At 40.2% G+C, this 15,876-nt stretch overlaps 1 protein-coding gene across 1 annotated transcript; it reads left to right on the forward strand.

The window, feature by feature from the left end:
- Positions 1-1,874: 1,874 nt before the first annotated feature.
- Positions 1,875-15,001, forward strand: acanb (aggrecan b). Its single transcript, XM_036568394.1, is given in 18 exon segments — positions 1,875-1,967; positions 3,014-3,397; positions 4,535-4,709; positions 5,016-5,143; positions 5,235-5,528; positions 6,832-6,986; positions 6,988-7,162; positions 7,664-7,847; positions 8,082-8,206; positions 8,303-8,596; positions 8,680-8,769; positions 8,854-10,578; positions 10,674-10,790; positions 11,463-11,621; positions 11,710-11,792; positions 11,923-12,067; positions 12,211-12,393; positions 13,547-15,001. Coding segments are annotated over 18 exon segments (4,575 nt in total). The 5' UTR covers positions 1,875-1,894; the 3' UTR covers positions 13,633-15,001.
- The last annotated feature ends 875 nt before the right edge of the window (positions 15,002-15,876 follow it).

A 15,876-nucleotide genomic window follows, 5' to 3' on the forward strand; every position in this document is an offset into this window, starting at 1 on the left:
GTAAATATCTCTTTGGACATTTTTTTTCCTGATTAAGCTACCATCATTTAAAAGACCACTAAGAAGACCTACAAACATCAACTTATTTGAACAGTTTTATATAAGCAGCCACCTCATTTCTATAGAAGACAGAAGAGAGATTGTGACTGTCCACACCTTCAAACTTCACCTGTAGGCTGGCCAGTGCGGAAGCTGGTCAGACTGCTGGAGGCTGATCCATTCATCCTCGCAAATCTCACTGATCCTTCTCAGCTCCACACTGACCTGTGACAGAGGAGTAAACACGGTGCTGTATCTCCACAGTGTGTGGAACTCAAAGAATGTGTCTGCCGTAATGGCCACACCTGTTTGGAGGTGTTAGTGTGGGTGCTGAGACGGCTACTCTCGTATTTGCTGGTGGTGAAATTTGTAAAGCTTAGTGTTTGGTTATGAGCAGGAAGGTTTGTGTGTGTGTGTGTGTGTGTGTGTGTGTTCTTGTCTTGGGAACCATGGCACAAAATCAACTGTGAACACAAGTCCTCACAATGATAGGACATCACATTTTTCCTCAAGTGAGGACATTTTGCTGGTCCTCGCTTGAGCATGTGTTGTTTTCATCACAAAATACATTTTTTTTGGAAAAACTAAAAGAGCTTGTTGGTTTCTGAGAAAAATTGCCTGTTGGTTTCTGAGGTTAAGGCTGGGGTTAGGTTTAGGTGTAGGTGTAGTATTATTTGACTACAGTAAAACAAAAATCAATAGAAACTAATGGAAGTCCTCACAAGTATAGCAAGACAAACACATGTGTGTCTGTCTATGTGTGTGTGTGTGTGTGTGTGTGTGTGTGTGTGTGTGAGTGTGTGGGTGCAAATATGTGTCTCTCTGTGCGAGTAATCTGTTTTACTCTCTTAATTAAAGACCAGATGTCACCACAATGATTGAATAACATGAAAAACTTGTCATTGTAGGGTATTTTGCATTAGGAAAATCTGACATGTGGGGACATTTTAGGAATATATAAGTATTCTGACATTGTGGGGACATTTTAGGAAAATGTGGAAACATTTTAGGAAAACATAAAACTGTGGAACACTTTGGGAAAACATGAAAATTCTGATATTGTGGGAATGTTTTGGGAAAACATAAAAATTCTGCCATTGTGGGAACGATTTAATGAAAACATGAAAAGTTTGACATTGTGGGTACATTGGGGACACACATGTCCAGAACTAAAGAATGTCTTTGATCACGAAGATTAAGGTAAAGTTTAGCTTTTAGTGTGTATGTACATAAAAGTGTGTTTGTATTTACTTGTCTGTTCTGCAAATTTAGTCCAAGAGTGGATGTTTTATGTAGAAAATAAAATAAAAAATGAATGTTAAAAATATGAAAAAGCAAGGGAGGTTAGATACGGCTGAGGCAGGAGTGTGATACTCGCTTTAGATTCAGTTGAGCCACTGCCACTAAACACAGAGATACGACAGCCTCTTCCTGTAGCAGTAGAGGCTCTGATAGAAAGCTCTGTGAGGATACTGCCAAGATGAAAGTTGCCCAGTGCATTTAAAAGAGCTTTATTCAGGCACGACCGAGCCAGGGCCAGACAGGCAATTTTACACACAGGAGCCCATTATCACTGCATCAGCAGCACAATGACCGTGTTTTTAACTTAATGAGGATACAATTAATGCATTTTCCCTTCTGAATATACATATGGTGTCAATAAAATAAAAAACCTTTTATAATGAGAACATTTCCTTTACTGAGAGCATTACCTACTGTGAGCTATACATCTGTAGTGAAGGAAATCATGCAAACTGACATGCAAATTTATCAAGGACGCTGATGTCATCAAATGTTCAAAAATGTAATTCTTTGTGCTGAATTATTTCCCTTTATATTGATTTACAGGTGAAACATGACTGCTTTACTTCTGCTGTGTGTCTGCCTCAGTGTCGTCTCTGCATCAGTACTGTTTGGAGACATGGATGGTGAGCTAAAACGTTCTGAGTGAGCTTTCTGTTGGCAACCATGATGACTCAGTGTCTCTGTTATTTAGTGAACAGACAGGACATTATTCCTATAGTCTACACACTTAAAAATTATGGTTTTTCAAGGGTTCTTTAGTAAAGAAAATGGTTCTATATAGGGCACTCAAAGAGTGCTTTTGCAAGATTAAAAGGTTCTTTGCGTATTAAAATTGTTCTTCAGATTGATGGTAACTGCTGTAGATGGTTCTATATAGAACCTTTTTCAAAAGGGTTCTTTGTAGCACCAAAAAAGGGTTATATTGTTACGATGTCAGGCTTGTTCCAGAACCCTTTTTGGTGCTATATAGAACTCTTTTCAAATCTTATCATGCAACATTGTCTAGATTCACTCATCTGCTATAAAAATTAATTGACTTATTCTTTAGATTAATGTAGTCATTTTAGATCTATGTAGTCACAAAAAGGATGAACATGCACTGGGACAAACAAGTCATGAAAAGCATGACACACAAACATAGAATCTGTAAAAAAAAATGTCCCCAAAAAATAGAAAAATTTATCTTTCAAATGAACTGATTTAAAATTAATTGGCTCAAGTGAATAACTATATCTTCACAGTTTTTTAATGAGGTAATCTTAATAAGAAAGTCAGAAATTAATGTAACTCAAAATTTACCTTAAAATTTACCTTTTCACTCCATTAGTATATACAGTTGAATTATTGTCACAGCTTAGAAAAATAAACAATATCTTGTTAAATTGAATCTGGAAAAAGTCCTGGAACGTCACAGGTTGTAGTATAAGAACAGATAGGCCTAACTGTTTTGAGAAAATACATTTACAGAACAATGATGAAGAATGTTTTTGGTTCAAAATGACAGAAAATGCACTGTTGTAATTTAATTATTTAGTAACTGCTATGATTTTTTCAGTAATTACTATAAAACTAACCTGTACTTATGAGACTTATTTCCACAGTAAATCAACATACAAGGTCTTTCAGCTCAAGGGTTTTAAGAAAGTATAAGTGTAATTTGTCTTGCCAGACCAGGACAGCCCACTGGGCGTGAGCATCCCTGTGGAGCAGCCACTGCGCCCCCTGCTGGGCGGGAAGATGGTCATCCCCTGCTACTTCCAGGACAACACAGTCCACGACCCTGGTGCCCCCACCATCGCCCCCCTGTCCCATCGCATCAAATGGAGCTACATTCATAAGGGCCAAATCAGCCTCATCCTGGTGGCCACTGGAGGAGTGGCGCATATTGAAACAGATTATCTGGACCGGGTCACCATGGTGAATTACCCTACTGTGCCCACCGACGTCACCATAGAGATCACAGAGCTGCGCTCCAAAGACTCTGGGACATATCGCTGTGAGGTCACGCACGGCATCGAGGACAACTACGATTCAGTGGAGATGCAGGTTCAAGGTGCTGCTCCACACATTTCATAAACAGCAAAATGTCAAATTTTACAGTGATAAACTAACACCTCACTTAGTCTATAGAGGTTTCCAATCATTCAGCTCATTCAGTTATTTAGTAGTAGTAAGTTAAGGTGACTGGACATGAGAAACAATCTTAAAGATCATTAAAGGTCCAGTTACTTTGACTTACTACCAGTAGATTACTCTCTTATTCTTTTTTGGTTTTTATGTATATGGAAATACATTTTATGCTATATACACACTACAATTTCATAATGTTCAGATAGTTTGTAGGAAGCTGTAAAAACAAAATAAGATGTCAAGAATGATGAGCAGAGATGTAGATGATTTTAAAATGATTGAGAAAGGTGTAAAATGTTGAGAATGAAGTAAGTGATAAAATCTTGAGGCAAATAACTCAACAAAAAATGACCATAAACAATATATAATTAATCATTTATTAACTTCTTATTGTTTCCAGAAAAAATTAAGATATTTCAAAATGTGTGAATATTTGACTGAAATAATAAATCAAACATCTAAATAAACCTTCTGGTATGGAGTTTATAATATTTTAATCCACACTGTTTTATTATTATTGAGCAAAATTATAATACTTATTGACCCCACAGGCTTATTACATACAAGGCTTATTAATTCAATAACTAAAGGGATGTCAATGCAATCTGGTGGCCTTAGGTTATAGAAGTGTGTGATAAAACTTTGGGCCTGGACCATGTACAAGCTTAATATGACAAGTAATTCCAAACATTTGAATGGTAATTTCTAGCGGTGTAACGAATCACAAAATTCATAACTCTGTTCAAAACAATATGGTGGTGTCCCAATACAATTTAGCTAAAATAAGGAGTGCCTGAAACTCTGCCTTATAATAATGTTATATTTTTAGTAGAGCATTCAACTATAAAGTACAATATCTGAAACAAACGCAGTGCTTTGTAGTGTGTTGAACTACTCTAGCTACATACTAACATGCTAGTCAGGATAGTACATGCTAGTACAATACAATACATTGCACTATTACATGCCCAGTAAATTCTTGTTTCATTAAAGTTCTTGTTACTTGCTAGAGAGGGTGGAGCATATAAGATTTTGAGGTGGAAGTGTTTCTTCTCTGCAGGCATTGTGTTCCACTATCGAGCAATCACCAGTCGCTACACCCTGACCTTTGAAGATGCCAAGGCAGCCTGCATCCAGAACAGTGCAGTCATAGCCACACCCGAACAGCTGCAGGCTGCTTACGATGATGGCTTCCATCAGTGTGATGCAGGCTGGCTTTCAGACCGAACCGTCAGGTACTGTGTGTCCACCCATATGCTTTTACAAAGACTGTGTTGAGTGTATTTGCAGTTTTAGCACTGCTTTATGTCATTTTCTGAATGCTGTTACTTTCACTAAAATCAATAAAAAGTAAAACATGAAATAATCCATCACTGTTTAAGCCATTAAACATAATGCCTAACCAGACATGTATGACTCAAAAACTACTTTGACACTAATATGTTTAGGTATAGTATATGAGTGAGAAATTAAATGTGGGCTCACATGTATGCCCTAAGTGTTTAAGTTTATGAATTAACCATTATTAATATGTCCCTTAGGTACCCTATTCATGAGCCAAGGGAGCCTTGCTATGGAGACAAAGAAAATTTCCCAGGTGTACGAACCTATGGAATCAGAGACGATAATGAGACGTATGATGTGTACTGCTTTGCAGAGAAGATGTCAGGTAATCAAGGGATGTTAAAGGCATTGTTAAGAGGTAGAGGTAGTGCATTACTTGTGTTTTCACCCTGTTACTGTTCCTCTGTGAATTCTAGGCAGAGTCTTCTACTCTATGTCTTTTGAGAAGTTCACCTTTGCTGAGGCCTCAGAGCAGTGCGCCAAGCTTGGAGCCCGCTTGGCCACCACAGGGCAGTTGTACTTGGCCTGGAAGGCTGGGATGGATGTGTGTAATGCTGGCTGGCTGGCCGACAGGAGTGTGAGGTACCCCATCAACATCGCCCGGCCGCAGTGCGGTGGGGGACTCCTGGGGGTACGGACTGTGTACCTTTACCCAAACCAGACAGGATACCCTCTCCTGGAGTCCCGCTATGATGCCATCTGCTACGAAGGTAAGCACAGAGTCCTATTTCTATGATGTATAGTATTTTGTTAAAGAGGAGCTCCAGCCTAAACTAGCATCTAATATATTAATTGTCAGGTTGTGTAACATTCTGTAGCACAGCGCTGTATCCCTAAGCTGATGTAGCAGCTAGTAAATAGAGAAGTGATGTTTGGCTTCCTAGCAGTAACATTAGCTGTCTGGCTTCCTTCTGCATTAGCCAGCTAGCGGGAAAAAAATCAAAGAGCCTGTCCTCAAGTTCCCACCCCAAAGTGCTTGTAGATTTTCCAAAGTTCTTCCCACCAATGACACATCATCAGAAGGGGATTTCCTAGTTTTTACACTGGAAAAACTAATGTAATAAAGTCCATGCATGTTATCCACTTGTTGTGATGACAGCACTACACTCAAATCTTTTAGGAGTTTATGCCACGTTTGGGCCAAAAGCATTTCTGTATAAGCTTTTAACAATAGTTTGGAAAAAACTATCAAATTGTTTTTTAGGTGAAACCTGTTATTTATATATATATAACAAGCAAGATTGTAATTAAAAATCCACCGATTTTTCAAAAAGTATACATATTTAAATATGTAAATAAAGTCATTCAGAGTGGTTTAATGTGAAATGCTCCATTCTGGAGAAACTTACCGAGTCAGAATAGTTCACAGTGGTGGTGATAGGTACCAGATGCCTAAAGAGTTTAAAGCCTCTGAAAGTTACTAACAGAAAGTTATTACATGAAATGTTAGATATACGCTGCCTGATGTCTGACACACTGTTTTATGTTTGTTGTGTGATACGGTTTTGGCTTAAAATGTATTTTAATCCATTTATTTCAGTCTATTCACAGCAGAGGGATACATGCAGGGTGTTGTAAGGCAACATAGTCCCCAAAGAAAACTTATTTTTTCAGATTTATCACTATTTTACAATCATCAACATTACATATAAAAAACTCTGGTTCCTATCACCACCACTGTAAAGAAATCAGAGTCTGTAAGTTTCTCTATAGTGAACCATTTCTCTGAATGACTTTATATCTCAAGTGAACTGAAATGTTAAGAAACTTGACAGAAATTGCCTTTAACATAAAGCTGAGTGTTGTAAAATATATAAATATAAAATACATTTTAGCAAATGGCTGTCTAGTAACTCAAGTCTTTGCAGGTATTTTTCTTTCTTAATTAAAAAATTAAAAAGTAAAAAAGAGAAAATCAAATTTCAAAAAAAGGTGTCTCTAAAGTGTACGAGAGACATCTTTAGCACAATGCCAGAAAACTGTTGCAAGTTCTGCATGTGTTTTACTGCTCAGGAGAGGAGGAAGTACCCAGTCCACCAACCCCAGGGCCTGGAGTACCTATTCCACTGACCCTAGTGCCTGAAGTTGACATCACCACAGAGCCTGAGTTCAGCGTGGGCACTGTCACCTCTAGCCCCGCCGCCTATCCCGAGAATGTTACCAGTGAAGGGGGAGGCGCGAGGGGAGCTGGTCACTCGGGAGCCCTGGAGCACCACCACCATGGAGACTCCCCTACCGCTCCCTCCCTCCATTACAGGGAACATCACAGAGGAGGTGGAGGATGAGATCATTGTGGCTGCAACTCGGCCTAGTCTGGAGCAACCTGGAGACAATGTCAGCACTGGTGAGTGAGTGAGTGCATGTGGTTGGGATGCTGTGATGGCACTGTAAATACTGGAAAAGACAGAGATTCATTTGAAGTGTTATTTTAAGATCTGGATTAAGACGTGTTATTGCTTTACTGTCTAAACTGTTATTTTGCTTTGTTTTGTTTTAATCAGAGGATACATTTTACACAGCCCAGTTAACCAAGTTAGTTTCTGTATGCAGTAATTTTAGAGTAACAGTGTGAATACTGCCACTGCAAAACAAACCTATTTTCACTGTTTAACAATGTAGCAATTGTACAATGTAATTTGTCCTCTAAATGTGAGGGGCACTCATTACTCATTATTTCTTGGTTCATTAAGGAGTTCCTATTTAAGCTGCTGTGGCATCTACAAGTTATCTTCAGTTATAAAAGTGGTCTCTTATCATCAGTTTCTTTTAACATCATGTTCTTTAAATTTTTTCCCCCATAGTTCACTAACTTCTAATTAACAGACTCTTTCTTTCTCTGTTTCAGAATCTAAAGGAGTAGTGTTCCACTACCGCTCAGGGTCCAAACACTATGCTTTCACCTTTGAGGAGGCTCAAAGGGCTTGTCAGCAGCTGGGGGCTGAAATAGCCACCCCTGAGCAGCTACAGGCAGCATACGAGGCCGGCCTCCATCAGTGCAGCGCTGGGTGGCTTAAGGATCAGTCTGTCAGGTTGCCATTTTACTTTGTATGTTTTCGTATATCTCCAAATTTAAGAGTTAAGCCAAGAATAAACAGAATACAAGTTAATTAGGAAAAGCCAAGTTCAATAAAAGACCAGCAGGGGGAGCAAAAATGAACTATTTTACTCTACTGAGCCGCCGTGGTTTTTCTGCATTGATAAAAATGTAACTGTTCCAGGTGTGGTGATAAGTTACAGCATATTTTATCTTATCCTCTGAGCAGGTACCCTATCGTTCATCGTTGGTACAAATGCTCTGGAGATCAGGGAGATCCAGGGGTCCGCTCCTATGGGGTCCAGCCGGCATTTAAACACTATGATGTATATTGCTACATGGACCAAATAAAGGGTAAGACTATCATGCTTGATATTTTAAGCATACTTTTTTAAAGGTTAAAACAGGTGATGTTAATTAACTAAAATGTTCTTTCTCATTGTTTTTTAGGAGAGGTCTTCCATGTCAGCTCCCTGGCAGGCTTCACCTACTATGAGGCAACTGCTCACTGCCATACGCAGAATGCTATGCTGGCCTCCACCGGAGAACTATATGCCGCCTGGAGTCAGGGCTTTCATAAGTGTAGCCCAGGCTGGCTGTCTGATCGCAGTGTCCGTTACCCTGTTCAAACCCCACAACTCGGCTGTGGTGTGAATAAAACAGGAGTTCACACTATTTACACTAACCCTGACCAGACTGGATTTCCAGACCCATATTCCAGACATGATGCCTACTGCTTTAGAGGTATAAAATATAAGGCATGTCAATGTTCAAAATGTAAGACATGGGAATGCATCAACACTGAAGGATGCTTTTTTCTTTCCTAGCAAATCTGTCCATGATCATGACCGAAGATATGCTGAATGCCACAGGAATGGATTTCAACCTGACATACATAACAGAGCTTATAAGGCCTGGTATTGGCTGCATTAGATATATACGTATTTCAATGTGATTAAACAGACAAGTTGGAGTTTACTAAGTTTCATTATGTTTTTCAGCTCGTCCTCTTGTCCCTCCAAAGTCTGAGGAGGAGATTGGCTCTGGGTCAGCTTCAGCTGACTTCAAATCTGGAGATGTGTCTGGCAGTGGAATCCCCAGTGGAGATACATCTGGTGTTGGAATCCCTAGTGGAGATGTGTCTGGCAGTGGAATCCCCAGTGGAGATGTTTCTGGCAGCGGAATTCCCAGTGGAGATGTTTCTGGCAGCGGAATCCCCAGTGGAGATGTTTCTGGCAGTGGAATCCCTAGTGGAGATGTGTCTGGCAGTGGAATCCCCAGTGGAGATACATCTGGTGTTGGAATCCCAAGTAGAGATGTGTCTGGCAGTGGAATCCCCAGCGGAGATATATCTGGTGGTGGAATCCCAAGTGGAGATGTGTCTGGCAGTGGAATCCCCAGTGGAGATACATCTGGTGTTGGAATCCCAAGTGGAGATGTGTCTGGCAGTGGAATCCCCAGTGGAGATATATCTGGTGGTGGAATCCCAAGTGGAGATGTGTCTGGCAGTGGAGTCCCCAGTGGAGATTTGCCTGAAAGTGGAATCTCCAGTGGAGATGTATCTGGCAGTGGATTTCCCAGTGGAGATGTGCCTGGAAGTGGAATCTCCAGTGGAGATGTATCTGGTAGTGGACTCTCCAGTGGAGATGAGTCTGGAAGTGGAATCTCCAGTGGACATGTGTCTGGTAGTGGAATCTTTAGTGCAGATGTATCTGGTAGTGGAGATGTGTCTGGCATCACTGTGAGCTTTGAGGGGAGTGGATATATACTTTCAGCAGAGGGATCTGTCTCAGGGGGCCCTCAGGAAGCTGGAGAAGGGAGCGCATTCATTTTCCACCTTGCATCTGGAGACCTCAGTGGTGATCTTTCAGGATCAGGTGACTTCTCTGGATCCGGACAAGACAGAAGTGGTTCTGGTGATCTTCCATCTGGTTTTGGCAGTGGAGATGTGATCACCTTCATTGATCACCAACAGATTGACATTTCCACCTCACAGGCCAAAACAGAACAAGAGTTAGGGAGAAAACACTTTGAGGTGAGTGGATTCAGTGGACTCCACAGTGGTGACATCATGAGTGGGTCTGGCTTAAGTGGATTCCAAAGTGGTGACATCATGAGTGGCTCCGGAATCAGTGGATTCAAAAGTGGTGACATCAGTGGGTCTGGAGCCAGCGGATTCCAAAGTGGTGATATCATAAGCGGCTCTGGTTTGTTTGGCGTGTCATTTGTGGACTCTGATATGATTGACCTGACTACAAGACCTTCAGGAGAGAAAGAGGTATCTGGAATTTCTGGTGAGATGTCTGGTGATGTCAGTGGCTTTCTCTCTGGAGATGCTTCTGGAATGTCTGGGTTACCTAGCCGTCCATCAGGGGAGGACCTCAGATCTACTTCAGAGAGCGGGGAGGTCATCTTGCTGACAGAGGATGAGGTTATAGAAGTGACCTCCAGGTCTATTGAGAGCACACAACAGGGTCGTGGCTCTGTGGAGCTGAGTGGAGAAGGCAGTTCTCCAGTGGTTCACACAGAAGAGTTTTTCACTGTTCTGCCTCCTGGTTCTGTACTGGAAGAGGATATGAGTGGCAGAGACTTGGAGGAGGTTGATGACACTGAAAAATCACTTATAAACACCACCAGCACAACACAGAACACATTAACCTACACCACCTCTCCCACCATATTACTCCAGACACCAGCCACAGTGGAGCAGCCCACTGTCACTGAGGGTAAATATGTAAAACCAGCCACTTTTATTCAGTTGCATTAAATACATACACATAAGCACCAGTATACTTCATTGTATCCTGACTGTGTCTCCTAGCAACAGACCCTAACCCCTGTGATCCAAACCCCTGTGGTGATGGATCATGTTTTGTGCAAGATGGAACTGCGGTCTGCCAGTGTCCAGCAGGATTTACCGGTGAAGACTGTGGAACTCGTAAGTGAATATTGCTGTTGTATTTCAGTTTCCATTGCTAATGTAATCCAGTTAACCTCTAAGGTAAGTATTTTGTTAGTAATTTTAAAATATGCTATTCAGCTTTGTATTATAAATTGTTAATTAAAGGACCCATATTGACAGTAATGTTTTTTTTAAATGAAAGAGTTTGTTGTAGTATACAAACGTGGTCAAAGTTACTGTTATGTAACATTCACTCCCCACTTCATACTGCCCATATATATAGAAACTAAGCTGTAAAAACTGCTTGTTTTGAATTTTTTGTGACGTCACAAAAAAAAAGAAACAGCAATTTAGCTCCTCCCATTCACACTGAAGATATAAGGAGCATTTCAGCATAGTCTGCCTTTTGAACAAGGTTCAATACAAAGCAGCCAATCAAACAGAGGTCATTTACATATATTAGTCTTAATATACAGTAAATATAACAGTAACAAAAAAAGCCTAAGGGATTAGGTTGGAAATGGTTGAAAATTAAATATTGCAGTTTTTAGTACCCAAAACCTGCCCAAATGTTATATGTGATCCTTATATATATATATATATATATATATATATATATATATATATATATACCTTTATGAATATGGACATCCCTCTATGGTATAAGGGGTTAAAATCCTGAAAAAGCTTTGTGTGTTGACTTTGCAGCGGTACAGGGATGTGAAGAAGGCTGGGTGGAATTCATGGGCAGCTGCTATATACACTTCAGTGAACGGGAGACGTGGACCAGTGCTGAGCAATACTGTCAAGAGCTTAACGCTCATTTGGTTAGCATCACTTCCCAGCAGGAGCAAAATTTTGTCAACAGTGAGTAGAAAATTACATTAACAAAGATATGGATACAATGTGTTAGGTGAATTATTGCATTGCTTACTGTCTCTCTAAATCTCTCTAGCTCTGGCTCAAGACTACCAATGGATTGGACTCAATGACAGAGACAAGCAAAATGAGTTCCGCTGGACAGATGGAAGCTCTTTGGTGAAGCTTAGTTCTATTATAATTCAACTACAAGTAGATGATAACTTTATACTGACAAAACATTGCAGTGTAAGTTTCCAGTCCATGTCTCATTTTGATTATAATTTTTGATTATAATTTTTTTTTACAGCAATATAACAACTGGAGACCAAACCAGCCCGATGAATACTCTAACTCTGGGGAAGATTGTGTAGTAATGATCTGGCATGAGTATGGCCAGTGGAATGATGTGCCCTGCAACTACCATCTTCCCTTCACATGCAAAAGTGGATCTGGTATGTGACTCTGCAGAGAGGTTTTTTAGCTTTGGAGATTTTATCAGTACATTGTTTCAATTCCATAATAGTGTCTAGGATAATAAATCTGCACCTTCAAAACAATGTTTTTACTTAAATCCTTTCAATGTGCTCCTCCTCAGTCAATTGCCGTACACCTCCCGAGGTGGAGAATGCCAGGATATTAGGAACCAAAAGGGAGCACTACCCAGTCAACTCCATCATCCGCTACCAGTGCTACACTGGCTTCACACAGCGCCACCTCTCTGTGATACACTGTATGCCAGATGGCCAGTGGGAGGAGCCTAAAGTGGAGTGTGTAGGAAGTAAGTACATATTACCCTGTCTGACCTACACAGTAATCAAGCTAGCAAGTTACTCCTGTTGGTGGGCCTTTGAAAATATACTTAAAAGAACAGTTTGGTGACATATCAAATTTACTTGATGTTCTATTTACCTCAAATGTAGTTGGTCAGCTAAGACGTGTGCGGTGTCAAAATTGTACTTCTTTAGTTTAATGCTTTAGCTACAAGGCTAATGTAGTTAACACACACTAGAAATCAACAATCACCCAAATCCTTTCCATAAATACATCTCCAAACCCTGCACAAAAAAACAACAGAGACCAAGAGAACAGCAAGCATTTCATGCTGGTGTAAACTGGTCTAGTGCTGGTCTAGTTGTGATTTAGCTGGACACTTCATTGTGGTCATGCTGGTTGACATATGTTGACATATGTTGGTTTTGCTGGTGACATGCCAGGCTGGTCTATGCTGGTTTTTCCAGCCAGGAAATGTCTCTCAACCTGCTCAAACCATATCTAGCTCATCATTAAGTTCGCACAGACTTATCAGTGTGGTTTAGGATGCAGCATGACTTACTGTGAGCTATAAAAAGTAACAAAACTTCACCGTTTTGTTGCTACACCTGCTGGAATTACGTTAGATTCTGCATAAATTATGAATTTGGCATGAATTACGTTAGCAATTTCTGTTGTTTCTATTTTATAATTAACTGTTAATCTTACATTTTGAACTAAAAATATATGTTTATAAATAGAAACAACATAACCTCTTGTCTAAAATGGCTAGCCACAGCATTGGTGAAATTCTGTTCATTTTTATGGCTCACAGTAAGTCATGCTGTTTTCTAAACCACACTGACAAGTCTTTACTCTCTTTAAATCTTAATGAAGACCCAAAAGTTTTGAGGATGCATTTACAGAAAAGATTTGGGTGACTATTGACTTCCAGTGTATGTCATCAATGTTAGCCTTCTAGCTTCAGTGCCAAACTAAAGAAGCACAGTTTGGACACCAAACATGTCTTAAACAAGTGGACAATTGTGTGTTGTGTATTGCTGAATCATTCCATTAATAAGTCCAAAGAACATGATGAGCTTCAAACACTGTGAGCTGGGATCTAATACAGTCCAGACAAAACATTTGATTGCATGTACTCTTTATCCCCCCTTCAACAGACAATACAAACAACAGACTACGGAAAAGATCGCTTAAGTGGCATTCCAAAGCGGTCAACAGTCGAACATGGAAGAAGGTCCTTTAAACAGGACTCAAGGCCTGCACTTCAGATCATCTAGAGGACTATTGTTAGCAAAGAGCATCTCTACACAAGTCTTAATTGCCCTGAAGAGAACCCGTAGCCTCAGTAAGAGGGTAAACCTTATACAATGACGCACATTAGATTCTGTTCTGTAGTCCGCCTGGCTTATTGGTTTCCGAGTGTTACTCAGTGCCTTGCTGTTGGGGAGAAAGAAGGAACAAAGAATCTTGGTTGAGAGTTTGGTGAGAGACTGAATGTCTTCCACATTAATTGTTGACATTTTTTTGTTCTGAGGCAACCCAATGTCAAAACAAGATTTGAAGAACACTCTGAACCACACCATAAATCCATGAGCGGGTCATTTCAATTGACAGACTGAATATTTTCCAGATATGAAAATGAGCCAAAGCTCTGGGCATCCCCCAATGAAGCACATTTTATGTGAAAGTATTCTTCCAGGCCACCAGGTGACACTGTTGGTCACATTTAGGATTTTGCTAATGTATACATCCCTGTAATTTAGTCACTTTACTGTTTGGCAAAACTTATGTTCTTCTTTTCTGTAGGTTTAAGTGTGAAAGAAGATGAGAAAAAGAGTGAGAGAGGGTCAGGGTGGTCCTAGGCCTATGAGTGACACTTGAATGTCGTAACAAGACAAAAGGCTTCAGTGACTACAGCTGAATACAATGAAGTCATGCACATTAGTATTTCAAATTATATTCTTGGGATACAAATCCATTTGATTGGCATTTTTCCCTTCTGTTTCATTTTGTAATATGCGCAGCGTGATCACAGAAGGCAAGTTATCTCTGTGAGACTGTGAAAAAAAAAACACCCCTTTCATTTCCAGCGCAGTGATGTCTAGATCTCCAACTTGACCTCATTGGGCCTGTCCCAAAAGGTGCCCTAAGCCCTGCAGGTCCTCCTTCAGGTTAGTCTTCCAGGGCCAGACATGATCTCATAACAAAAATACACATCTGGGGACAACTTGTTAAACTTTTTTGTTGGATTGTGGCGAAATCTGAAGCAAACCTGCCCCTGAATTCCACTAGACCATGTTCTTTTAACGTCTAGAGTGCAACCAATAACACAAGTAAAACAAGCTAGCCTGCAAAACACTTTGTTTGCCAATGGAACTAACTGTTTTTCCCTTTGCAAGAGTTTCATGCAATGCATCTACATGATGAATTTGAGTTTTTTGGGGGGACTTTTCAGCCATAGTAATCTACATTACATCTATAGGCTGACAACTGGCTTGTTTTCTGTCATACAGTGTTGATAAGCGCACTATTACCCCCCCTACTTAAGCCATGCCTTCATGAGGTGTTGGTCTGGTTTAGAAATTTCACAGTTCAGTTTGATCTCACCCTAGCAAGTGTATGTTCCCGTCAACAATGTGGGGACATATAGGGCAAAATATTGAAGGCGCTAGGTTTAAAAGCGTGCATTTGGGATAGACTTGTGTGACATGCTAGCTATGCATGTACTGGAATTATGTTGTCAATCATAATTGTTTTTTTTTTATTTAATAATTTGCTTATCTACTTGAATACCATCTTCTTTGCCATCTTCATCAGGTGGCTGTAAAAAAACATATCAGCCCTGATTGGCCCTAGCATGCATCTGGCAAGTGATCACTGCATTGATGCGGACCTCACTAAAGGGAGAATAGCGGGAGATCATGAATGTGAAATGGCACCCTGTGGCTTTGAACTCCACTCGGGCATGCACAAACGACAACCGCAGGGCTGCCCGTGCGCCAGTTGGGACAGGCCTATTGTCACTGGAACTCAATATTGAATTTATAATATAATTTAGTCACACTTATATGCAGTGCAATAGAAATTTTAAAAAGAGAAAACACAAAAACACTATTTATTGACGACTACAAACTGGAAATGTATTTGACTGCTGTCTTTTCATGTAGGAAAGATTTTCCACATGTAATGCATTGGCTACACTTGCTAATTACTCATATTAAATGACAATAATCCTGCTGAGCACACATTAATCCCTCATAAAAACAACAAAAGGTAGTACTGACCATGTGAGTAACTGAATGTTCTCTCTAAGTGGTGAATATTGCACTGGTTTGTATTCTAATCGTACAGAGTAATATCCAACACTTTCACATGCACTGTCTTGCTGTCAGCTGTTACTTTCAACTATGCTAAACTGAACTCATACCTGTCAAAGTGCCACACCTGTGTCCATCAAATAAACAGAGACTACATGTGTGTGTGTGTT

Source organism: Colossoma macropomum, unplaced genomic scaffold (assembly GCF_904425465.1).
Source record: "Colossoma macropomum unplaced genomic scaffold, Colossoma_macropomum, whole genome shotgun sequence".
Classification (NCBI taxonomy): Eukaryota; Metazoa; Chordata; class Actinopteri; order Characiformes; family Serrasalmidae; genus Colossoma; species Colossoma macropomum.